Consider the following 27,320-nt stretch of genomic DNA (forward strand, 5'->3'; position numbering starts at 1 on the left):
ATATTTTCTATTTGGATTTAACAGTTTTTTCCAGTGATTCCACAAGAGTTATAACTATTAGTGAGCTGTGCCTCCACGGAGCATGAATTTACCAGGATGATGTCATTGCAATTGCCAAAATCATAAAGTTGATCAACTGTGCAAAAGCAGTGTGTCTGAGCACACCTGTATTTACTGCGTGATAAAGTTAGAAGGTTACAGCTTCTGTTTCATGTAAACAAACTGCCGCTGTTTACAAAATGTTTTTCCTCGGAAAACTAAACAGGAAATATTAAAACGCACAAGTCAAATGCTTATCGCTTTAGCTCTGTGCACAAGTATTGCTCACAAAACCTTTCCTACTTAGCATCCGGGGTAATGCATGGGGAAACTGCAAATATATGCTTAATTAAAATTCTGTGGTAGGGTGTAACAACAGAACACACACCATCAGCCAATCACAAAAGGAGGAAAAACACAGGAGACGAATCGGCCACACACAAAGGGAGTCTCACCCCTATTGCACATGCTCGATTCCTCTCCTCGTGAATTAGTCCCCTTAGGGGATGAACAGACAACAGGAGGGAGATGTCGTCAGCTAAATAAACTGTGCCATTACATGTTTTGTTATTACTGCGGCTGTATTGCATGTTTTATATTTATGGACACTTTTAATTAAGCCTAAAAAAAAGGTGTTGAGGTTTACTTGTGATGATCAAGGTCAGGTTAGGAGGACAGAAAATGGGCCTTAGAGACACAAGTATATGGGTGTGTGGTTCTGAACCACATGTTAAACTGTGATTTTATTCCCTCTGACAGGTTATTCTACAGAACAGAAGAAACCAAAGGTCATCTTCATGATGGGTAAGAGCTGACAACATGGGCACGCACCGTGATAGAGAGCAGCTGCTGATTGCTCATCAAGCTGCTAGTTAATAATTTACTCTCTCACACACACACACACACACACACACACACACACAAGTCAGACTAGGGAGGAAGTGACAGATATCTTCATCTTACTTGTGTCTGTCAGTAGAAAACAACCCATTTAAACTGATGCGTGTCTACAGTACTTAGAGTTCAACAGCGGTTTGACATTTAGCAATTTATTAGGCACACATAGCCTAAATAAGTCCTCCTTTCAGAGAAATTATGATGACGGAAAGCACGAAGTCTAACGTTACTGATTTGCATATAATTGCACTCTTGGGGCCATTGTCTCAGATTGTGAGAAGACCCAGATCCAGGACTGACAGGCAGGTTTAAATAATGAAAAGCAGGCATTAACTGGCTCCAGAAAGCACATGAAATACAAAAAAGGGGGAAAAAACAAACAAACCAAGAATCTAAAGGGGCACGAGAAGCCCAGAAAGGGAGATGCTGACACGCTGGAAACAAACAGGGGGAAAAGAAAAGTGAACAAGATTAGATATGGTTGAAGAATGACACATATTTGGAAACAATCAGGAAATCAGAAGGACGACAAAGAGAAGTTAAAACACAGGAGACACACAATGGGATGAATTACCAAAATAACACTGCAAAAAAAACATGATGTAGCAGGTTCGTCTATTTTGCTGAAATAATTTTTTGTGTGGTGTTAATTACCCTCTGCGCCCTGTACGCTCTGGTGACCCACCACCAAACCGGTCATGCTAAATGATTTTACAGGCAGCATAACATTGTCCATGCCTTCATCATCTTACAATTTAAAGTGTTTTAAGCCCCGTGTTGTCGTGATTTGGTGCTATGAAAGCATTTTTTATTGTGCCGGACTCCGTGTGCTGTTCATCTGCTCTCTGCAGCATTACATGGATTTCATTTTTAAAAAGTAGTGCATGCATTATTTTTCTTTTCTACTATTTTATTTTCCATGATAGACTAGATCTAAGAGAAGTTTATATCACTTTGTCACCAAACAGAATAATTATCTGTACAAATTGGTTAAAATTAACTAGGTTAAGCTTGTCAAATGTAGGGATTCACTGTTTTTCTTTTTTAATCTGGTTTATAACCACGAGGTATATAAACCCAATATTATCCGTGTCAAAGACAATATATCTGATGGATGCTGTTAACCATGTTGTTAATCAATTAACGGATTCAGATAATGTTAATACAAGTAAAAACGATCACATTAATCAGTGGAAATGGTGCTTATAAGTTGCCAATCTCCTCCATGTGGAACAACCAATATCTTTGTCAGTATTTTTTTATTAACTTGAATCTGCATTGTGACTCTAAAGGCAGCTCTCAGATCAATCTCGTGTGCAAATATATACGCCATCTAAGTAATATTTGTCACAAAATAGAAAAATGCATCATTGCTGTTTCCAATTTGTGCTCAGTGTTACTTCAGCCCCTAGAGGAAGAGGTTTTCAGTTTTTGTGATCAATTAGTATGCCATGACAGTACAGTGAGGCACTGTGGCTCAGTCTGCTAATTGAAGACACGACAGACGTGCAGGTTAATTAGAGATCTGGGACATACAGACCCTCCATTAACCACCGTCAACCCTGCTACCGTGGAAAAACACTAAAGATACGGTCACCAAAAGGTTATTTAATCAGTAGTCTGAGTGTGTATGTGTGTGTGCGCTCTCTATCACACCCATATATCAGTGCTAAAATCCCTTTTCATGGACTCTCAGGACAAATCCAGACTGATCTGAATTAACACCAGTTTGTCGGAGGATTTGAAAAACAGACGCTGAGCCAGACCAAAAGCTTTTTCACAGCAGCAGCAGATAATTGGAGGAAAATGTCACCCACAAATGCAACAACTGTCACCTACACTCAGATGTGTCTCCCGAACAAATTTTATACCGTATAATGAGAGGTCAGCCAATCAAGATAACATTTAGGATTTCACTCCATTTATAACAATCTGCGACTGTGCTGTCAGGAAAATAAAATAGAAAGTCTAATTTATTAAAACAGAAGTTAACGTATTTAAAAACAGAATAAAAAAGGGAAAATTTGAAAACTGAGTAATTGGGTTTTTTGTTTGTTTTTTTGTATTTTTGCCATTTTAATTTGATGCCAGCAGCATATCTCAAACAAAAGCTGGAGTAGGAACAGCAAAAGACTAAATAGGTTAATAAGTAACATTATTGCAGATGAAATGAGCATCCGTCATTACTCTGTGACAGACTGCATGGACACACTATAAAGCCAGTAAGACATCAGGGATATCAATCTATCCAGTTAGAAAACAGAAACGACTGCCTGTCTTGGTGCAAGTCAACATGATAACAAGTTAAACAACAAGGCAACCCCCAAAAGTGAATGGTTTTGCAGAGCAATGTCAACAGGACATTGCACTGTGATTGACTGTGATGCCCTTATGACTGATTTTTCTCTAGTTTTCCTTTATGATCATTGTCACTTCTTGGATGTGACTGTTGAGACAGTGGATGGTATCCTGGAGGATCTTTTCACAGACCCGGATCAGCGGATCAGTGAGCTCCTGAGAGCTCACATAATTCAATTATGTTATATTTTTAGTACCAAATCACAGTCTTTACCTGTGAGGTAACAATCAAACGGCCCTCTTTGAGCAAGCACTTGGCGACAGTGCTTGCTAACAGGAAGAAACCTCAGGGAGGGGTCGGGGGCAGAGGAGAGTCTGTGGCACTATTTGGCAGCGTCCCTTGCACCAATGCTTGACATCCCAGAGGTTGTCTGTATACTTCATGTCTACAGAACTTGAGGGACAGTTAATGGCGTCTATGCCTTGATCATCTAAAGAGGAGCACACTAGCAAAAAGAAGAGAAAAAGCATCTGATGTGCTATAAACACAGTTCAGAAGCATCTGTCACAAATTCGTGAAGGCATCATTAATGCTGAACGATATATACAGTTTTTAGTTTATTGCCATTCAGACAGTGTCTGTTTTGCATCCTTCTTATTTCTATTATTTGCTTCTCTTTATTAGCACATTGCTGAACCACATTCTGCAAGTATTTCACAGCATTGGCCCTTACAGAAGCCTATGACATGTCGCACACCGTCCACAGTTGGTGCATTTTGAAACAAAAGCTATCACAATGGAAGACTCGAACTGTTGAGCAGCTGAAATCATTTATTTAGTAGTGTGAAAGACACACTCACAGGAGCTGAAGTCCTCAGTTCCCAGATAGACAGATACTGAACTATGTATTAAATTCAGTTTAACAGCATAGACATCTTAAAAGAAGAGGTGATGCAGCACACTGAGAAATCGACTCCTTTCCCCATTTTCATGATCATCACAAGTTCAAAATGAGCAAGTTTTTTATAAGAAAGAAAAAGATCTTTGAAATGCTGTTTTTTTTAGGTCTAGAGTTCATTTTTAAAGAATTCTAGAATTTAAATCATTTGCAAATCACTGCCTTCTGTTTGTATTTACATTTTACACAGCCTCACAACTTTCTTCTGGCTGGCAGCTGTTGAATAAAACCTTCACCGTTCTTGTCTGATCGCTCTTATATCTTTTACCACCCACTGTTCTGCCGGCAGGTTGCTCATAGTGTTGTGTCAAGCAAAGTAGCAGGAGCTCTGTGAACCCTTATGAATATGAGCACGTCATGTATGTATGAAAGGAAGCTGACATGTTTCATTTTTTGTTTGTTTTTTACTTTCTTTTTTTTAAAAAGAACACGCTGATATGAAAATAAAACAGCACTGTCTGCGAGGGGAATCGTCCGTCAACCTTTCCAGGAGACTTTTCTGCAATACAGAAACTCAGATTTATTTTTCCAGTTGTTTCTGGACCACATCAGTAAGATGTGGGCTGGAAAAATGAGCTGAAAAATGCTGAATTACTCTGTAAGCATCAGAGCATCAGTACAAGTGATCACTTTCATTTGTTAGATTCATTGTTACTTACTGTGGGTTTGAAAGCCTCGTCTTTATTCCTCTCTCAGTTCATGGAAATTTAAAGCTTACTTCATTGTGGAGAGTGATGTCAGTGTTCCAGCAGGTTCCAGTTCATGGCAGGCTTGAGCCTTAGTGACAGGGTGACAGTTTGGGTCTTCTTCCACACCTTGATAGAATAACGTTGTTGGAACTGATCCCTGAATCTGCAGTCTTTTTAGAAGCGGCTCTGCTGAGTTGGACAGTTGTAATCTCCTTGCAACTGAAATTAGTTCCTCTAATTTGCAACTGCAAACAGTTGCCAAATGAAAAGAAATTTAGTGCAATCATTGGGAAACCAGCATCACCACCAAACACCATCCTATTTTTTATCTAGTGTGACTGGCAGTCAGTGAGTTAATAAACTATATAAATAAAAATAAAGTATATTTTCATAAAACCACTAAGCCTCTTAACAAACTGCTCTTTGTTAAGAGGCTTAGGGCAGCAGTCCCCAACCCCCGGGCCTCGTCGTTTGGTACCGGGCCGTGAGAGTTGAGGCTCAGGTATGAAATGTGTGGTTTTCAGGGTTTTTATCGGTTTTCAGCGTTATTTTGTTATCGTTTTTATCGTTAACTCGGTTTTCCTGGGTCTTTTCATGTGTGTTATGAATAAATCTTCTTTTTTTCGGTACCGGTGCTAGTTTTATTTTGTTGTATTTATCCACGACACCTTAAAGGCCGGTCCGTGAAAATATTGTCGGGCATAAACCGGTCCGTGGCGCAAAAAAGGTTGGGGACCGCTGGCTTAGGGGCATTCAATTAATTAACCTAAACGGAAAACCATCAAGCTTAAGATGCTTATATGACTTTAAAATGGTCTGTAATGTTTTTTTTTAATTATTTTCTGTCATTAAATGCTGCTACAGTCATGGATGCTCATATTTAACATGGTCAAATCATGCAAAGCTACCACAGAGAAGAGAAGAAGAAAATCATAGAGCTGCGTATTACTTTAATTGGTCCCCATAATGTTTTGTCATTAATAATATTAACCGATTTATTCTGCTGTATTTTCAGCAGTTGTAGGTTTTTAAAGAGTGCTTTCAAACACCCAAGTTGTCCAGCACTTCCCTTCAAGAAACAACTGCAGGGACGAAAGGTTTTCTTTCCTGCCCCGTCAGATGTCATTCCAACTTTGAAAATACTGACTCAAGACTGCGTGACGCAGCTTGATGACTCCTCAGTTCTACATGAAAGTGTTGTAGCCTTTCACCATCCCTGTCTCCTCCTTTTATCATCCAGCTTCAATGAAGCTGCTGCTGCTTCAGGGGAGATACAGGTTATCTCTCAGACTTATTAGGGGCTAAAAAAAAAAAAAGGCTATCTCCCTATTCTCAGAAATCATGATGACAGCACCAGAGTGTCTTTACAGTGAGCATATCAAGCTTTTCCTTAATTTCACTCACATTCTGTGCTGCAGTGTTGGATGCTCATTTGACAATAGATAAAATCTTAAATATAGAGGTTAGTGTATGTACAGGTAAACCCATTGGGCCAAAAGCTAACAGTGCTGGGCGGTTTCTGTTTTTTTCCCATATGAAGTCACTTCAAGAGGCAGCCAAGTTTTCTTAAAGAGACGGTACACCAAAAGGGGATCAGAGGGAGTCGAGGAATAACAATATAGAGCTGGAAGTTAAGAAATTATGTGTAATTTAAGAAATAAGATGGGGGAAAATTGTAATTACACCAATTCCAATATCTGCCATTTGCTGGACATATTTATGCTTCACATCTCATGTTTCCTTTGTTCTAAATTAGTTATATAATAGTATAATACTAGTGTTATTAATTAGCTAAATTAGCTAAATATACAGTGCTGTGCATAAGTCTAGAGCCGCTCCACATTTCTTCATAATTTTCTTCCAAGGAGCCACAGTTTCATAAAATCACTGAAGAAGTGAATCATCCTACCTAACTGAAGGGATGAACAAGTGCTGAAAAATTACAAAGATAACAGTTTGACAGGCATAAAATAGTATTTTTGCACCAACCAGGTGATTCCCAAAGAGCTTTTACCTGAAAACTTGGCATAACTCAGCACAGTGTGCCGTGGATCTTTAAAAAAATAAATAAATAAAAATAATCGGAGGAAACTCGACAAGTCCAGGAAATAAGAACCGATGGCAGGCCTAAAAAGAACTGACAGCAGATTAACAGAATCTGAAAGTCATGTCCTTCAGATTTTTTTTTAAAAGACACAGAACCTGAGAGATTTATCTGATCCTTAAGTTGATCCATCTAAGGTTCACTGAAGCCTCAAAGATATGGTCTTGGTGGGAGCGTGGCTTTCAAGAAGCCATTCTTAAGTGAAACAAAGAGAAAAGACTGAGATGTGTCAGATGACACAAGAACTGGACTGAAAAATCAGTGGCAACAGGTGTGATGGAGTGATGATTCATTGGTTGAAGTGCTCATCAGTATGTACAGAGGAGAGAGAGGTACAGCAGTGGGTGTCTACAGCCATCTGTAAAACAACGTGGAGGCTCTGTCATGGTTTGGGGCTCCATTTCAGCCAGTGGCGTTGGTGATGTTATCAAAAGTGATGGAATTATGAATGTAGAAAAGCATTGTCAGATTTTGATCCAACATGCAATGTCATCTGTTAAGAGTCTGTGTGGAAAACATGGGTGTCCTTTTCTATGAGTACATATCAGGTCAGGTTTGAACTTTTGGTCTTCTGTATAATTCGGCCTTTTGTTTATATTGATGCTAAACCTGTCCACCTGCACATGCTGCTAAGAATTAAACATTAATGAAGGCACTTACATTTTGTTAATTAAAAGTCAGAAGAGGAGACTCTTTTTCCTCTCTCTCTTTGACAACAGGATTGAATAAAAACTATCATCAAACTTGGCCGACAGGTAAAAGAATCCAATAAATTTGGGTACAGATACACCTTCTGTAAGTTAGCAAAATCTCCAAGCTGCCTTCAAGTTTAATGTGGATTTGCCTCACCAACTGCCTTGCATGGTAACTTGTGACTTAAAAATACTTCTTGTGACAAATGGTTCATCTAATCACCTGCCAAGTATTTTTGGAAGTGGGTCCCTTTAAAATACAAATTTTTCTTGTATAGATGGTAAGAATCTGCCAGCTACATGCTACATACATCGCTGCACTACTCACCCCCCCAACTTTCAAAGCTCCTCAGTTTGCAGCTTGACTTTTTTCCTCTTTGGTGCTCTTTAAATTCTATAGATCATTCCTGTGAGCGCTAAGTTAGATGGTGAGACCCAATGATCTGTCAAGAATATTTGAAAAAGTGCCTGGCTTTTTGGCGAACAATTTCTAAGAACTACTTTCCAGATGGTTCGGTGTAACAAACCATCTGCTGCATCGGGTTACCCATCCAAAAGTGTTCTGCAGAAGTGCTACAGGGGGGAAAAAGCAGTGAAATACTAATGTGAGCTTTTACTTAAGCCATTTTCCCTCCATTTCTATCTTTTTGTCTTATTCCACCATGCTCTCTGACTTCCATCTCTCTCTCTTTTTATTTCCCCTCTCTGCGGAAAATTATTATTTGCCCTTGTAATCAGACTTGCATTTAAAAAGTGAAAAACCTGCTGGTAGTGTGTGATGCAACAGTGGTAATTTTGCACTTAGTGGGGCTGGCTGGAAACGAGTGTTATGGTGTTAGAGGATGCCATTAACAAGCAGAAACCACCCTGCTGAAGCTAATGAAGAAATTTCTAATGATAACTTTTTTTTTTTCCCCTTAAGGATTTACGGGCTTAATAAGAGAATCAGCTGATTAAACAGTCAGTCAGGTAATCAGCAAGGCACAGAAGATTAATTGATAACATACACTACCAGTCAAAAGTTTAGACACCTTCTCATTTAATGGTGTCTATTTTCATGGCATTGTAGATTCTCACTAAAGGCATCAAAACTATGAATGAACACTTATGGAATTATGTGATAAACAAAAAAGTGTGAAATAACTCAAAACATGTTTTATATTTTAGATTCTTAAAAAATAGCCACCCTTTGTTTTGATTACCACTTTGCACCTCTTGGCATTCTCTCGATGAGCTTCATGAGGCCGTCACCTGAAATGGTTTTCCAACAGATGCTGAGCACTTGTTGGTCCTTTTGCCTTCACTCTGTGGTCCATCTCATCCCAAACCATCTCGACTGGGTTTAGGTCAGGTGACTGTGGAGGCCAGGCCATCTGGTGCAGCACTCCGTCACTCTCCTTCTTAGTCAAATAGCCCTTACAACATTCTTTGTGGTTTTTTGGCCCAAACAAATTTCTTCTCCTTGTTGCTTTTCCTTAGCTGTGGTTTCTTAGCAGCTGTTTGACCATAAAGGCCTGATTCGCGCAGTCTCCTCTGAACAGTTCATGTAGACACGTGTCTGCTACTGGAACTCTGTGTCGCATTTATCTGAGCTCTAATCTGAGGTGCTGTTAAATTGATTTCTGAGGCGACTTGGATGAATTTATCCTCAGCAGCAGAGGTGACTCTTGGTCTTCCTTTCCTGGGGCGGTCCTCTTGTGAGCCAGTTTTGTCATAGCGTTTGATGGTTTTTGCGACTGCAATTGGGGACACATTTAAAGTTTTGACAATTTTCCGGACTGACTGACCTCCAGTTCCTAAAGTAATAATGGAGATGTCATTTCTCTTACAACATCATGAAGCTCACTGAGAGAAGGCCAAGGTTTGCAGCACTTCCAACAAAGCAAAGAGTGGCTACTTTGAGGAACTATAATACATATTTTTTGAGTCATTTATTTATTTTTTCTTTGCTACATATTTCCATATATATATTCCTTCATATATTTGATGTCTTCAGTATCTACAATGTAGTAAAAATAAAGAAAAACCACTAAATGAGAAGGTGTGTCCAAACGTTTGACTGGTAGTGCATGTAATTTAACACATACAGAATATAAATTCCAGAGGATTGTGTTGGTTTGTCATCTTTGCTCATTGTGAAACACAATGTGTAGATTTTTGTCGAATGATTAAAATGATGCAAGAACATTTTTCATTCTCAGTAATCATCACCAGATAACAGATAAATCATGTCAACATTTTGAGGAAAAAATCTCCCCTCCCAGTCCATTTTTCATGTAAACTGATAAAGTTTCTTAACATTACCTATTAATGCTTTAAGGAAACATTATTTAGCAGGGCTGTATCTGTCTTTGCCTTGTTTTGTGCTCATCGTTTTCATCTCTGTCTGCTTCCATCTCTGTCTCTCTAATTTATTCCATCTGTCACTTTGGCTCTTACCGCGAACGCCGCTGTGACAGTGCTGTTCACACATGGTAGGATGGTTTGGGCATCTCAGATCTCAGCCTCTACCAAACTGAGCGTTAGCAGAGAAACCAGAAGCAGAATTCAAACATGCCAAAGCTGCAAATTCATTCTTTACTCATGTTTTTTATGTTTCTGTTTAGGTTTAGATTATATGGATAAAAAAAAAATGTGTGAATCTTTATGATTCTCCTGTGTTCTATCAAATCCACACCACATTATGTTATCACACTCATTTCCTGCTGCCCATTTTTAATGCTGGCCTAAGCCATAGCTTTGCATGATTCAGTTCAAAGTAATCCTCTCGACCAAGCTGTTTCAGCTCCATTTAAGCCAACTTTATTTTGATTGGCTGCTTTAAACAGCAGCTGTGCTCGCACCCAGAACTCTGCGCCTAAGATGACCATACAGGCCAACTAGCCAACAACTGGAGACATGTCAGATATGATTTTTTTAAAAATGCTTTCTCACTGCTCCCAATATGACACTCAGTGCACCCCATACATTCTTAAAAACTCGTTCTGAGAATGGACAAAAGAATGACCCTAGGAGGACACTATGCAGCATCTCATGCTCACAAACACCTTAATTTAAGGATTTCCACCCCTGCTACTTATTTCCTCACAAAGCTCAGTAACCAGGATCCTGGAAACATTAATATAACATCATCTACACTGTGAAAAGTTATATTTGTGTCTAAATATACTCGCCGTTTGGATGAGGCGGCAGCCTGTGAGGCTACAGGTTTGATAAAATTGCTTTTTTTTAAATCAAATTTGTAATTAGTTGAACAAGTGACATTTTTTCTTAAAATCATGCATCAGTTTGTTAGTTTTTAAACTAATAATTCTATATATTACTCCTTCTCAAAGCTCAGGAAATAATCCAGCCTCAAAGGCTGGTTTCGAATATATCTGAGGACATTTTCATTTATGCAAGCTGTTTGCACCCTAAAAGCATGGAAATGTTTAACATGGCTGCAGTGCACACTGTGACACCTACTGAGAAAATGAAGTAAAAGTAAGAAGGAAAGTAAAACACTTCCCAAAGCTGTGACCTTTAAACTGGGTTCATCTAGATGATGTTCTCAGTGATGAAACCGTCTTCACACTCAGACAGTTCGCAGGGGTTTGACTTGCAAGACGAACTAACTAGAAGAGCCACTAACAAGCTTCTCAAGGATTTCTGGGTCATTATTTTACATCCTGGTGGAGGTGTCTGTGCAGCGTATGGAGCCTGGCTAAATAAACGAAGGCGGTGTTTATGTTCTGAATGAATCCCTAGCCCTTCCTCCTTGATTTCTTCTCTCTGATTTCAGTCGTTCCCCACCGTGCGAGCCTCACCTCGCTCATATCTGTCCGTGCTCCGTAAGGAAATGGTGATGAGCGCACTTGTTTTTGAATTCAACTCGAGTTGAATAATGATGAATATGAAGCGCATCCTGAGTTTTATTACTAGGCTCAAGGCTAGCGCTGATAAATGACTGCTTCACACAGTTTCACGGCCACGTTATACAATTATACTTGCAACAACACCTGCGAGCATCACAGCAAGCTATCAAACACAGAAAGTGCCGGTATATATTCTGACCGTAAGAAGTGAAAGCAGCTAAAATGTAATTACTTAATGAAAGCTGGTTGGTTAGAAAAAAAGGTTTAATTCCCACTTTGATTTATCTTTCTCTGAATATGATGCTTTGTATGTTCATTCTGCCTTTTTAAGCCCTCCACATTACTCTTTACTTTTTTAAAAGTATGCAGTGCTTTCCTTATTTACTCCTTGTGGAAAGTAATTGTTATATTACCTCTGCATCACTCTGCAAATTGCAAACTTATTTCTGCACAAACCCCTGTCTTAATGAGGACGGCATACAGATGATCTTTCTTTTATTATGCAGCTTAAATGTTATTGCGATGCTAACAGCAAAGTCAGTGAAAAACCACTCCTAGAAGACTTCACAGAAAAATGCAGAAACAATTTTACCTTCCATTTTCCTTCGTAATAAATGTAATTTAATTGATTATTTTTTGTTTTATCTGTTTTTTATCTGTTTCTCTTTGTTCTTTAACTGTACCTTCTTTCGGACACACAAACACTCATCGTCCATTTCCTATCATCTCCCTCCTTTATATTCTTCTGTCATCTTTCAATTTCCTCCTCGTCATCCTCTTCTCACAGGAGGTTAGTCTCAGTGATCACTTGACCGTGACGATATGGCCTTATTTCTGCTTATTTCTCTGTGTTTCTGTCTCAGGTGGTCCAGGCTCAGGTAAGGCTCTGCAGTGTGAGCGGATGGAGGAGAGGTTCGGCCTGCGTCGCGTCACGCTGGGTGACCTGCTCTGCAGCGAGCTGCAGTCTAACAACGATAGGGGGCGCTACCTGCGGGACGCACTTGAGAGAGGAGAACAGTTGCCTGAGGTCAGTGTGGCAGTCCAGAGTAAAACAAGCAAATAATGAGGGGATTACTGAAGCTCACAAAGCCTAGAATTATAAACTGATTTGACTTTACATTGTTTTCATTTGTAAAAATCACATTTTGCATTATTAGCACAATAAATACTCCATAACTGTTGTGTGATTGAAAAATTGGACATATAAAAAAAGGGATTAACCATAACCGTTTAGGATGAGGGTAAAATTAGATTCAACTCATCTCCAGTGCAAGTAAAAGAAAGTATTTGTCCGCTTCCTGGATTCAAAACGTTTTGAATGCGATAACTCAAGATTAAGGTGACGTACGAGCTTTAAATTGATATCATAGGTGCATCTACTAACAGTCTTGGATGAGTTTGAACCTCAGTGCTCTTGACCTCACATGTGTGTTTGATAGAGGCTGAGGGGAAGCATGGGCGGTTGCCAGTATTTTTGCATAACTGTCACACTTACATTTTTCAGATCATCAAGCAGTTTTTAATATTAGACAAAAATAACCTGAGTAAATAGAAAAAGCAGTTTTTAAATGATGATTTTATTTATTCAGAAAGATTGAAAAAATAATTTTGACTCACCTAAATAAACCTAATTGGTTGTGCCACCGTTGGCAGCAAAAACTGCAATCAGTTATTAACTGCCAATGCATCTCTCACATCAGTGTGGAGAAATTTTAGCCCACTTTTCTTTGGAGAATTGTTTCAATGTTTTCAACCAAAATCGTCCTGGTAAGGTCGTGCAAAAGCATCGCAATTGGATTTGTCCTGACTTTGGCTAGGCCACTCCAGAAACTTGATTTTGTCTAATTTCTTTGAGTCATTCAGAGGTGGACTTATTGTGAATTTTCTCTTACTGCATAACCCAAGTGCGTTTGTGCTTCAGGCCATGAACTGGTGGTCAAACATTGTTCTTCAGGATTATCTGGTAGAGGACAGAATTCATGGTTTCATCAATTACAGCAAGTCGTCCTGAAGCAGCAAAGCAGCGACAGACAATCACACTGCCACCGTTATGTTTAAATGTTGGTGTGATGTTCTTTTTATGAAAAGTTCAATTGAAAAGTTCAGCTTTTGGTTAGTGTACAGAGTATTTCCCCCAAACTCTTGAGGATCGTCAAGCTGTTTTTTGGAAAGTATGAAACAAGCCTTTCAGTTCTTTTTTTCCCCCCCAGTCTCTTTATTATTGAATCATAAACTCTGACCTTAACTGAGAAAAGTAAGGCCTGCAGTTCTTAAGATGTTGTTTTTTGTTCTTTTCTGACCTCCTGGATGAGTCATTGATGGAGTAATTTTGGTAGGCTGGCCACACGTGGGAAGCTTCACCGCTGTTCCAAGCTTTCTCCATTTGTGGATAATGACTCTCACTGTGGTTCACAGTCCCAAAGCCTTAGAAATGGCTTTGTAAGGCAGGTTTCGATAGATTTTCTCCCTTAATAAATGAAATCATCACTTTGTCTAATATTGAAATTTGTTTGGTGAGCTAAAACATTTTAGAGTAACAAATATGGAACAAACTAAGAAATCAAGAAGAGGGCAAATATCCTTTCACTGCATTTTATAAACACGTCTGAGACAGCCAACGTATGATTGAAGGGCAGACAGGGAAAATGCATCAAAAGTGTTTTGTTGCTGTTTGTAGTGGGTCTGCTATGTTGCTCAGGGTTACATTTCAGAAAGGTTTAGTTTGAATTTCTGGCGTTAACAGCAGAGCTGAATCTGTGAACATATGTACTAATACAGTAGTGTTTTCATGTCTGCCACACTTGAGACCTATATAAAATCTTGCCAAGCCCACCATGGACAACCCTGCCCTGTTTCCATTTATCTGGGTCTTCAGTCAAAGCTGAAATGCCCACACTCCCTCTCCACCTCATTCAGCTCTTCCAGCTTCCGGACTAAACTAGCTGAGAGGCATAATCTCCCCAGCATGTTCTGCGGATGCCCCAGTGTATCATCCCAGTTGGAGATGCTTGAAACACTTCAGCTAACAGGCATCCAGGAGTTGCCCTAGTTAGATCCCCAAATCACCTCAACAGGCTCTTTTCAGTCCAGTAGAGTAGCGGCTGTACTAGTTGACTAAGCTCCTGGCATGATCTCTAAGGCTGAGCCCAGACATCCTTCTGAGAAAGCTCATTTCCACCTCTTGTGTTGTTGATCCTATTCTTTCGGTCACTATCCACAGCTTCTTGCCACAGGTGAGGGGAGGCGCATATAGTGAACAGCAAATGGACCGCTTTGCCTTCATGCCCAGCTCATTCTTTACCACAATAGACCAACAGAGCACCTCCATCCCTGCAGACGTGGCACCAATCCGGCTGTTCACTCTTCTCCAATTTTAAACTAGCTAACGTTATAATGAGCAAATTAAATAAAGCAACACTGGCTTCAGATTGAGAAACAACAATGAGTCCAGTTGTTGACTTTTGTAACTGCCCCTCTATCTGTGATTTAAATGTCATTCTTTTATGTGCAGGGCTAAAGTGTCACAGGATGTGGAGCTTAAGAATGAGGGCCTAAATGCAGGACACAAGACGGTCCTGCATTTGTTTTTTGGTAATATATAAACAATAATTCAAAAATCACTTTGAGCAAAGCATTACACATGACTAAACAGGGAGAAGACACACAGCAAAGATAGCAAAGGCTGTGACAAAGACTGACAGGAATATAAGACTATACCCAGACAGTTCATTAGGTAATGACCAACAAGAGGGTACCGAGACACAGATGAAGACTGTAAGGAAAATCAGAAACCAGAACTAACACGGGACCTTCAAAGTAAAAATAGGAAGTAACCAAAACATGAGTCCTAAGCACAGAGAGCTAATCTGAAGACAAAGAGAAATAAGCACAACAGAACAAATACACATAATAGAAGCAGAGAGGAGGAAACATGAGGAGCAACAAACTCAAAACAGAACGCCTAAAAGTTAAACTAAACTTAACTAAAACTAGAACAGTAAATAAAATGAAGTGCGTCCACAACTAGACAAGACCCTGAACAATAAAACTAAAAGTTAACATAAAAGGATAATAATGACTTCATGAATCAAAACACAGGGTCACACAACGGAGACGTGCTACTAGCAAAATCATGCTAATGTAAAAAGACAGAGAATCAAAATCAGTATTAAAATATTAAAGGACTTCAAACGCTCAGACAGATAAAACCACCACTTTCTGCACCACCACCATCTCTCTGTGTGGCTCTATAAAAAGGACCAATATCCTGACAGAGACACCAAACAATATCCTGTGCATAATTTGGGAAAAATCAGCTGCATATCACACAACAGCAGCGTTTGACGCCGTTGGAATGAGAGCACATCACGCATCCCTATCGGTAATAAAAATCCCTGTATTTTCTTTATTTTCTGATGCCTTTCTCGAAGTAGTGCCATATTGCAAAAAATCAGAATGGAAATGAGTATCAGACGAACCAAACTATAAGAACACAGTGTGCCTATTTTTCAGGGGAATGTTTTTTTTCTCCCTACAATTATGAAACAGTACATTTTAATGACACCCGAGGATTATATCTGTTATTGGCTTATTTGGAATAAATGTAAGAACAGGATATTCAGTACAAGAAGCAACTGCAAAATGCCACAGCAGCAGAAGTGACAGTCAAACATGTCAGACAACCACTAACCACACTTTTTGACTGACAGGTAGACTGTGAGAGGACAAGTGTCGGCCTCTGACAGGGATAAGCACCGAGCAAAAAGCATATCCAAAAAATAATTATCTGACAACACGGCTGTATAGATTATCATTTTATAAAGCCTGGGAGTGAAGTAGTTTATCTAGAAAATGCTAAAAATGTACTTGCAGTTACTTGACTACACCGCAGCTTTCAGGCTGAGAAAATATGTATTATGTAACATGTTTTTCCTGCAGAGGGTATAATTAAATAAACAGAAAAGGGAGGACTAACGTTAAATTTTTATATTGAAAAGCACTTTTAAAAAAAAAAAGGGCTTTATTGGAGATTTCATAATGGTGAAACGTCTGTCTGAGCTTGTTTCAGAGATGGAAACAAACTCACTGACAGGCTGTGCAGACATGGTAAATTATGTACTGAAAAACACGCTGACTGGGACAGAGAGACAACCTCAGGCATTATTCATGTAGGCACTGGAGAGTCTGCACTCAAACAATACTGATAGTATCGAGGGATGTTTTATTATGTGTGATTGTGGACCCCACCCAGAGTAGCTCAACACTTTCTAAAGGTATTCAGGGCCAGATGCATTATATTGCCAAACGTAATCACTCACACATCCAAATAATAGAATTCAGGTGTTCTAATCACTTCCATAGCGACAGGTGTATAAAGTCAAGGCCCTAGGCAGGCACACTGCTTCTACAAATATTTGTGAAAGAAATCGCTCTCAGGAGTTCAGTGAATTCCAGCGTTTTCTTCCATATATGATGCGGGGTTGTTATTCAGGAGTTGGGCTCAGCCCCTTAGTTCCATTGGAAGGAACTCTTAATTCTTCCACATACCAACACATTATGGACATTTTAATGCTCCTAACTTTGTGGCAACTGTTTGAGGATGCCTCTTTCCTGTTCCAACATTGATTGTGCACAAACAAGGTCCACATTGACATAGATGAGTGAGTTTGGTGTGGAAGAACTTGACTGGCCTGCACAGAATCCTGACCCCAACTGCACAAAACACCTTTGGGATGAATTAGAGTGGCCAGGCCTTCTCGTCCATCATCAGTGTCTGACCTCGCAAATGTGCTTCTGGAACAACAGTCAAAAATTTCCATGAATACACTTCTAAACCTTTTGGAAAGCCTTGCCAGAGGAGTTGAAGCTGTTAAGGGTGACCCAACATCATATTAAACTTTATGGATTAAGAACTCAAGTTCAATCGTGTGTGAAGGTAGACGAGCGAATACTTTTGGCACCATAGTGTACTTTGTACTATATTTTTCTAGCATTGTTTTTAAAGGGGCTCTTTTCAGATTCTATTTTCTAGACTCTCAGAAATGTAGCCCAAAAGAGTGACAGATGATCTAAGCCCATATTTTATTTACAGGTCCTCAAGGCAGATAATACAGTACGAGGCACATAATATTCTTTAAAACAAATCGAGTGGTTGCACAGATATTAAAGTGGCAAATCCAAATAAAACTTTATTAGAAATAGTACGTTTCTTTCAATAATATATACAGCATTTGTGATGCTGTTCTTTTTCCCAGTAAGAAACTCTGAAATACTCATATTCATGCATGTGCTAGAAGCAGTGCAGAACGTTTTAATTCAGTTGATGTGCCCTCACGGCCCAGCAAGAGGACTGTTTCAGCTGAGAGCAGAGGATGTGTTCTGGGTGCCATTATAACAGATACACTCTGCAGCCCATTTTTAAGTACGCCTTGCTAGTACTGAGTTGGACCCCCTTTTTCTGCCTGCACAACTTTGTGTGCAATCCTTTGTGTCATATATTCAACAAGGTGCTGGAAACACTCAACATTGGAAGTGTTAATCCTTATTCAGCCAAGTAGGGAAAAGATCTAAAGGATAACACGATGGTTTAGGTAATGAAACTGCTGAAGTTAGCTCAGACAGATCTATAGGAGAGAAGTAGTCCAAATATAAATCAGGTCTCACAGCTGCTTCTTAAGCTGCTGTAGTTGCTTATACATCTGTGACAGCTGTGGGAAGGATGTGATGGTATCTTCTCTTTCGAGCGAGGCACTCATGTAGATTATCCACAGAGGATTGAGGAAGTGATTAAGCTCCACTCGATGCATGTTTTGAGTCATGTAAAAATACTCCTCTTTAATTAATAATTTCAGCCTGGCGTGGTTTATGTTTCTTCTGTGTGTGTACACAAATTGTCATTTCAAATGGGGAACAAGATCTGTCCTTGTCTAAATACAGAAAAGGTGATTCTGTGCAATAACTGTTCAGGGTTTTATTTTTTTTAAACATTTCCTACAGCTAACAGAAAAATACATGTTACACAAACAGAAGTACAACTATTCTAATGTGAGGAAATGCACCCATCATCATTCATAATTATTTCCAAATTCCAGAGAGTACGTTTATGGTATCAGAAAGTATTCTGCAGCCTGCTTAAGCCCTTAATTAGACCTATTGATGATGTTTTTCACTGATTCCTTTTGATTGTTAAAAACAACAGCCTTAACTGGTGATTTAGTTCATTTAACCTTTTACAGAGGAGATATAAAACATGTACAGACTGAAAACAGGTCAGAAATGAAAGACTAATGAATACTTTTTGCATCCTGTGGCTTTGCTTGCTTCTTTTAAATTAATATTTAATGGCAATTATGAGCTAAAAATCTTTGATTTCTCCCTTTTAAACAACTTCGTGGCCCACCTGCAGTACCTCCAGAGCTGGAAACCACACTTTCCCAATCATTGTGTAGGATGAAAGTTTTTGGTCAGTTAATACTTAGCCTGGCGGTGATTACGCCATATGTTGGTAAAATGCTGACAAATTGAAAAGTTGTCTTAAACAGGAAAGCGAGCGGTGTTCACCACAAAGAGCAAGATATGCAAAAAAGAGAGCGAGAGACAGAAAACGTCAAAAGGTTAAAAAAGGCCACATGAGAAGTCTTCAGTGGTTTTTTTGTTTTGTTTTTTCCCCCCGTTGATTTCACAGAAGCTCCTGGTCTTTCATGACTACTGTCTTCTCTGAAACAGAGTTTAAGCTAACAGACAAACAACAACACATGAGACTTAAATCACATTACAAAAGTAGCAGGTAGAAGTGACAAATAGCTTTAACATACAGGCTTAATTTCCAGCATCCACATCCCTCATTACAGCTGCAGAGATTATGAGCCGTGATGCATTTTTCTGCTGGTCATAATTAATGATCAGTAATAAGCTGGTGGTTGTCAGAAAACCTTTTAATTGAACTGCGCTGCAAGTGTGTGACATTTCACATTAAAATGCACACACACACACACACACACACACACACAGCTGTAAGCATGTGTGTTCAACTTGCGTGTGCTTTTGATCAGAGTGAGTCACAAATATTGACTGGAATGTATTGCTGAAGCGTGTCCTTTCACTCCGCCTGGTAAACTGGTTGCAGTTTGTCAAAACACACAGTGGAGGATTTTCAACCTTAATCTGTCCATGGAGGAATTACTGAGCTCTGGTGTTTACGTTTATGTCACCACAGCCTTCAAACACAGCCTGTTAATTAATCATCTGAAGAATACGGTCTGCATGTTTCTATTTTTTTCTCAACTGAAAGAAATCCCATGAAAGGTTGTGCATCCAAATCCAGTTAGATCTTATCCATCTGTGCTGTAGAGCCCCACTATTGTCACAAACTGTTAAAAACAAATGCAATTAGTGACTGAATTACACCGTAGCCATTTTCAGACATGCACTTTAACCTGCCAGCTCCCTAGTGTAAAGCCCATCTGATGTCTGATTGCACAAATTTTGAGAAAAGCACACGTAATAGTCCTGTGAACACCCAGCTTGCAAGTGGTTGTCCTGTGTCCTGCACACTCTGAGTTCACATGTGATAAACTTCAAACAATGTCCCAACCTTTGTCATGGATCATCATGAACATAAAGTCCGGAGGCTCATATACAGAGTCCGGACATTTTATACAGTAAGCAGAAAACCATTGTATCAAACTACATAATTACATTTCAGAAAAGATAATTCTGTGAAACTGCAGTCACACAGAAAGAAAACCAGCCCTTAAAGATTTCCACAACTGATTAAAGCTTAACTTAAAAACAAGCCTTCACGGTTACAAGACGTAGTTCTGAAGTTCTATTATGTGAAGACATTTTTGCTGTTAAGAAGAATTCATTGCAAATATACTACTGATTTTACCAAAATCTGCCCTCCTACTGATCCAAAATGAACATAATTGCCTAAAGTAAGAGAATATTATTGACGTGAATTTAATTATCACCAAGCTCTCAGAGAAAGTTTTGACCTACAGAAAATCTCTGCTTATGCCAATAACTGACTCTTTTCAGGAGTCGCCAATATTTTCTGGTTTCCCTGTAATTGCCACCACAAAAAGTAAAGTGCTTTTCTTGTTCGAGCAGCTCTAGTAATGAGAACAGCAGGAAATGACACAGTGTGAGAAAGGAGCTGTACCCGGAGGTAGCAGAAAGTAAACAAGAGCTTTGAGACTGTATTGATTTCTGACGTGGGAGGGGAAAAAACAAAAAAAACATCTGTCTCTGACTAACTGTTTCAGGTCTAGGATCAATGGAGATGAATGGGATTTTGCTTGAATTTTCACTCTTTTCTGCTAAATAAATAGCCCTTAGAAAACTTTCTATTGATGACTGTTGAATATCTGGCAAGTAGGGACACATTTTTGGAAAGAAATTATAACAATAGTTTTTCCAGAGGATAAAAGGCCAGTCTATGCTTATCTATATTCTATGAAAAGTAACCGGCAATTTTTGCTGATTGCAATGGACTTCCTTGTGCTATTTTTATCCTTTTCTGCCCCCTGAAAAAGAACAAAAACAACAGAAAAGCACAAACTCCAAAGAATCAGAAACACTGAGGCTTTTCAGCCAAGATTAAAATGCCATATAAAGACACCCACGCACAGATTTACTTTAACTTTCTGTCTACTCGGTGGAGAAACCCAATGGCTTTCAAGCAAAGCTCTGCTGTCTAAGCTTCTTACTGCACATTAAGGTCATGTCCCATGTGTTCTCCAACATGAGCACTGTGAAATGCTTTTTTAATGCCATGTGAGAGACTTATGAGAGAGAGAGAGAGAAATGGTGATTTAAAGCTGGATGAATAATCCCACACTGGGATTACTGAAGTGCACCTCTCCAGGTTTACAACCGAAAACATTACAAAAAGCCGTTGTAACACAAAATCACCCACACTGGAGTTTTATCTCAAAGTGAGATAAAACGCTGTCGTATGTGGTGCAATGGTGAGTGACGACACAGGGAGTGTTTGCCTTGGTAAAGTGTTACTGTACTGTTGCCTGGAAACACAGAACATGTATTTTTCTGTGAAATACCAAAGTCTAATATCAGGCCTCACCATCTTATTCCAGCAATCTATTTGAGGAGTTATTTTCAAGCTCCTTTCCATGGTCATGTAAAAAAGAAAGTTTTCATAGAACCCTATGCAGTGCTGTGAAAAAATGAAGTACATCCTCGCAGCTTCTATAGGATTTAAGAGAGCAAGTATCAGCCAGGTGCTGCTAATCAAATGCACTTGATTAACTGATCATTAGCAAGTATAAGTACCTCTATAAAAGCCTCGTGTTCTGCTGTGAAGCAGCGAGATGCTTTTTAGCCAGAGCGTTGGCCTGACTCAAACGTTCACAAAAGCTTTGCACATACTTTGTCACACTTGTTTTGGAGCTCTTCAGGAATCAAAAATTCCTCTTTCATAGCTTTAAGTGGCCCACGAGGCATGTGGCCAAATACTAGTTCAGCTGGACTAAAACCGAGTGACTCCTGAACAACTTCACGAGCATCCCCTCATCCCCACTCCTTTCAGCCTCTAGGCAGTACTTGCGTAGCATTGCCTTTAGGGTCTGATGCCATCGTTCCAATGCACCTTGGGACTCTGGATGGTAAGCAGAGGACACAACATGTTTGATATTCAGGGATTTAGCCACCCTTTTTAAACACCTTTGACTGGAAGTTTGAACCTTGATCAGTTTGTATGACCATCAGCAGGCCAAACACAGACAAGAACTTTTTTAGCGCTGTAACAACCGACCTTGCTGTAATTTTATGTAATGAAATGGCCTCAGGGAAACGTGTAGCAGCACACATGACGGTGAGCAGATATTCATTTCCTGACTTTGTTCTAGGTAGTGGTCCAACACAGTCCACTATGACATGGACAAATGGCTAATCCGCTACAGGAATAGGACACAGTGGGGCATCACCAGATTTGGTTTACCAGCAATCTAGCACACATGACAACTGCGACAAAACTTTGAAACATCACGTTTCATACTAGGCCAAAAGAAATGCTTTAACAAAAGCTGGTATGTTTTTGTGATACCCAAATGTCTAGACTTTCATGGGCAAGAGACAGGACCTTATGTCTATTTATGGTTGGCTATCTGTTTAACTTTACTCCAGTCTGCACTTTCCGCACCTGAGGAGACCACTGACGCATTAAGATGTCCTGTTCTACAAAACAGGCTTGTTGTTCTTTACTGGCTTGATCAGCACTTACCACACAATTGAAACAATTTCATGTTTCGTCAGCTTGTTGGGCTGAGGACAAGTGTTTGCTGGTCAGTTGAAGTGGTGCGTTCTTCAAGGATGGATCGGGCAGAACATTGTTTTCTTCAGTTTGCACATTACCCTCCTTGGAAAATGAGGACATCAGCACAGAATCGGAGAGTGAAATGTCAGCATCTTTACCTGATTATGCACAGGTAACCATACAGGCCGGATACAGCCCAGAGTTCACAGAAGAGTCCGGGGTCGTCTGATTTAGATGATTGTCTAAAACCGGATTTGGAAGCAAGAAACCTCCAGCAATATCATTCCCCATTAACATGGCCACACCATCTACTGGTAAGGCTGTGCAAACAGAAAGAGGGAAAAACCCTGTAGCAAGTTCTGATTTTACGTAAACCCGGTGAACTGGGAGCAGAACAGAATTAAAACCACAGGTGCTTTCAGCTGAGAAAGGTAAGACCCCAGAGAAGATGACAGTCTGGGAGCCTCCAGTCTCCCTCAAAATGCGTATTGGTTTCAGATCAGAGGGATTAGCTGTTAGTGGTACCAAGCCATCAGAAATGAAAGGTTCAAAACAAGGGTCAGGCATCTTACCACCACAACCAAGGACTTCACTGCGGGGCACTGCTTGCACAAAACCAACACCTTTAGTCTGTTGGGAATTTAACTACGTTTCCCGTTTTAGGGCTAAACAGTCAGCGCTGACATGTCCAGGTTTGTGACTATAAAAACACTGATGATTTTCCTTCGAACCAGACGCTTTAGCCGTGTGGGGCTGTTGCACAGAGCTAACACGTGGCGTCTCACTGACAATGAATGATGATTTATGGGCAAGCACATACTCATCAGCAACAACAACAGCAGATGTAAGAGTGGTCATTTTCTGTTCATTTAAATACAAAACGACACGCTCAGGCATGCACTTTTTAATGCACAGTTTAGATAAGGTCTTGCAAACAAGGCTCACAGACGGGGCAGGATGCACACTCAGTGCAAAGCAGCAGCCCCTGAATGAATGTTCTTCAGCCTTTTAAAGACACAGGTGTGACCAGTCAGTCACTGGTCTGGCATCCCTCAGGTGGTCCAATAGACTTTCCCTGGAGGTATCCACGGGTTACCAGCCAGCCAATCGTCTGTGGGGGTTGCCACACCCTAATCTGCTTGAAGGAAGGCTGGCTCTCTTCTTCCAAGGCCAGGGGCCATAACACTTCCATTCAACAAGACTCGGGGAGAGTGACCCCCTGCTGGCCATTGATTGCACTTTTCAGCTCTATTTTATATTTATAGAAGCTGAATTCGAGGAAAATCCACTGGTTATTGAAACAGGGATTCATTTTTTCATTTTGATATAACACTGCAAAAACTCACATAAACATGCAGAAAGAAAATTAACTCAGCTGAAAAACTGCTTCTTATTCATTGTGTTAAACTACCAGAAGTGGAGGAGCGCTTGTTTTCATGTTGATGCGGCTGCTGCTCGTGATTTGTTGCATCTGTGGGCAGCTCAGGGTTTCAGTCCAGGTTGCATGAATACCTAGTGGAGCATATCTTGCTGCTGTCAATGTCGTGTCATCTGAAGACATAAACTACAGCTACCATCTCCCGTCCTACCCTCTTCCTTCCTGTAAGTTTTTCTCAAGAAGCCTTAAGATCACCAAATCAGGAAAAAGTTAAAGAAAACAAACAACGTCGGTCTTAGTGAGAATAATTTTAAAATCATTAACAACTGCAGAGCTGTTAGCACACTTAGCTATTTCCTCCTCTTATGGCAAAAAAGCCTTTAAAACATTAACACAGGTTAACTGCCTAGATCAGCCTATTTGATGAATGTTTTTCATCTATCCCAACTAATGAACATTAAGTGAAATGATGACAGATATCGCACAATAACAGAAGGGTAAATGTCTTTGAAGAAGTATTAAATTCACATGTACAAGCCACTTACACCATCCTCAGCTGACCCATTACCTGTAATGTGGAGGATATATGATAGTATCAATTGCTGGAATAAATTTTCACTTTATCGATGTTATAACAGTTGATTAGGTATTATGGTTGTTTTATAGGCTTCAGTTTGTGACGCTATTGGATTGGGTGATTAGTAACAGTCATAATGGCAGCTTTTAAATTGGACAATATTGTCCTATTACAGATATATAGGTTCAATTTATGAAATTGCTTTGCTTGTTTTTTGTTTTTATAGAGCATAACAAAATGCTTCATGTAATTCATGAATAGTGTCAAAAAAGGTTTGTTTGCACAGGATCTCTGGCTCTGTTGTTTACAGTAGTCTCAGTACTGTTTGCAGTACATGTAGCAGAGTAGCATCATCTGTGATGCAGAGTTAAGCAGTGCATTGAATACCATACCATACCACCTTTATTTATAAAGCACTTTAACATAAAACCAGAGTTCACAAAGTGCTGTACATGCTAAAAGCATAAGTAAAGAAAATTAAAATGAGATAAGATAAAATAAATAACTAAAAAAAACTAAAATAAATTGAAACATGTCAAAACAAATTGAGTCAACCCCTCTAATCAATGCCAAAGGCTTCAGCGAATAAATATGTTTTAAGAAGACTTTTAAATTCAGAGAGAGAAGAGGCCTGCCTAACATGCAAGGGTAGATCATTCCACAACTTTGGAGCAACTACACCAAAAGCACGATCACCTTTAGATTTATACTTAGTTTTTGGTACCTTAAGGAGCTGCTGATTGGCGGACCTAAGGGAACGGGGAGGTGTATATGGTTGTAGTAGCTCCGAGAGGTAGGGAGGGGCCAGGCCATTAAGAGATTTAAAAGCAAATAAGAGAATTTTAAAAACAATCCTAAAATGTACAGGTAGCCAGTGGAGTGAAATTAAAATTGGGGTAATGTGCTCAAACTTTTTTGTTCCAGTTAAAAGACGTGCTGCAGCATTTTGCACAACCTGCAGGCGCCTAATGGACGCATCACTAACCCCAAAATAAAGTGCGTTACAATAATCCAGCCTAGAAGTAACAAAGGCATGGATTACTGTCTCAAAATGCTGTTTCGATAAGATAGGCTTTATTTTGGCTAATTCCCTCAAATGAAAAAAGCTAGATCTTACAACAGCTCTGACCTGGCTTTCAAGTTTAAGATTTGCCTCTATTTTAACTCCCAGATTAGTGATGACTGGTTTAACATACTGTGCCAGTGAACCAAGATCTATAATAGTGGCCTCAGAAGCGCCACCAAAAACCATCACTTCTTTTTATGTTAACGAGCAGTCGTTAACAAGAAGAAGTGTACCTAAAAATGTGGCGGGTGAATGAAAATTAAAAAGGAAAACGAGCGTGCTGTCTAGTGGGGTGAGACACTTGAACACAACAATCCATCTAATACAATGATCAAAGTCAAGTTAACTATACTTTAACTTCACCATGTTACAATCCATCACTCTCTCCGCTCTCTCCATCCATGATATGGATAATGTTGTTCCATGAACCAACCTCGAATGATATCACCAGTGCTTATCTGACTATGAATTGGGTAGAGAGAGAAAAAAACCCAATAATACACTGAAATAATCATAGAAAAATGTGCCTGAGGCCAATTTACAACATAACTCTTTAGCAGAGACCCAAGTCTGAACTGAGAAAGAACGGCAATTAATACTATTATCCTGAAGGGACCGAGCTATTAGGGAATAAAATGAGAGTTGTAACCACTATGTTCTTAAAAAGTGAAATTTAAGACCCCACATGATATTTTATGCAGGAACACTTTTTAATGCCTTCATTTCCTTATACCGTTTCTTTTACCTATGACAGCTTTCCTAAAATAGATGAATTGGTGAGTCCAAAATACTCTGAGCAACAATGAAGTTATAGTAAAGTTTTTCACTCTTGTCACTCCCAGGCCCTCTAACAAAGTGAAAATTCCCTCCACACCAAGCATGAATTGATCCAGAAGGCTAGCTGGAGTTTTTGAACACCAAGACATCTCACAGTGGCAAACAATTCTTCCATGATGCCCTTCTAAGTTGGGCCAAGCCTCACAACTAGTAAAAGCCATCAATTACTTCTTCAACAGCCCTGCTAATAAACAAACTAACTAATCACGTAGCCTCAGAACTAATAAGCTTCTACAGCAAGACTGACAGCAAAGCCTAGTAGAATAACCACTAGCACTCACTGAAGAGCAATAATCCCCTGCAATCACCTACTGAACAGAGTGAAGATGCAACAAACATTTACCTTTTATGAAGGGATGCGGTGATACTGCATGTCAGAGACGGGCTACTGGGACGTGTTGCACTAATTTAGCTCCAAGCTAATTTGACTTCAAGATTGAAGTGGCTGAAACTAATATGATGAACAGCCAGCAGAACGTCTCCAGTGAAAGAAGCAACAATACAGTCTTATTTCTTCAACAAAGTCTTCCTGAAACAGCTTGATAACAATGCTACAGCCTAAGCTAACACCAGCAGCTCATTGAAGAGGGCGCGTTTGATTTATATTACATTGAATAGTCAAAAGTCTTGACCCACCTCCCTTTCTTTAATATTT

At 39.6% G+C, this 27,320-nt stretch overlaps 1 protein-coding gene across 1 annotated transcript in view; it reads left to right on the forward strand.

Annotated features, from left to right (window-relative positions):
* The window catches only part of ak5 (adenylate kinase 5), a 104,922-nt gene that overhangs the window by 68,413 nt on the left and 9,189 nt on the right, over nt 1-27,320 (forward strand). The window contains exons 10-11 of the mRNA XM_026149065.2: nt 799-843; nt 12,396-12,559. Of these exons, the coding sequence (XP_026004850.1) occupies nt 799-843; nt 12,396-12,559 (209 nt within the window). The remainder of the gene's footprint in view (nt 1-798; nt 844-12,395; nt 12,560-27,320) is intronic.

This window comes from Astatotilapia calliptera, chromosome 18, assembly GCF_964374335.1.
Source record: "Astatotilapia calliptera chromosome 18, fAstCal68.1, whole genome shotgun sequence".
NCBI classification, from domain to species: Eukaryota; Metazoa; Chordata; class Actinopteri; order Cichliformes; family Cichlidae; genus Astatotilapia; species Astatotilapia calliptera.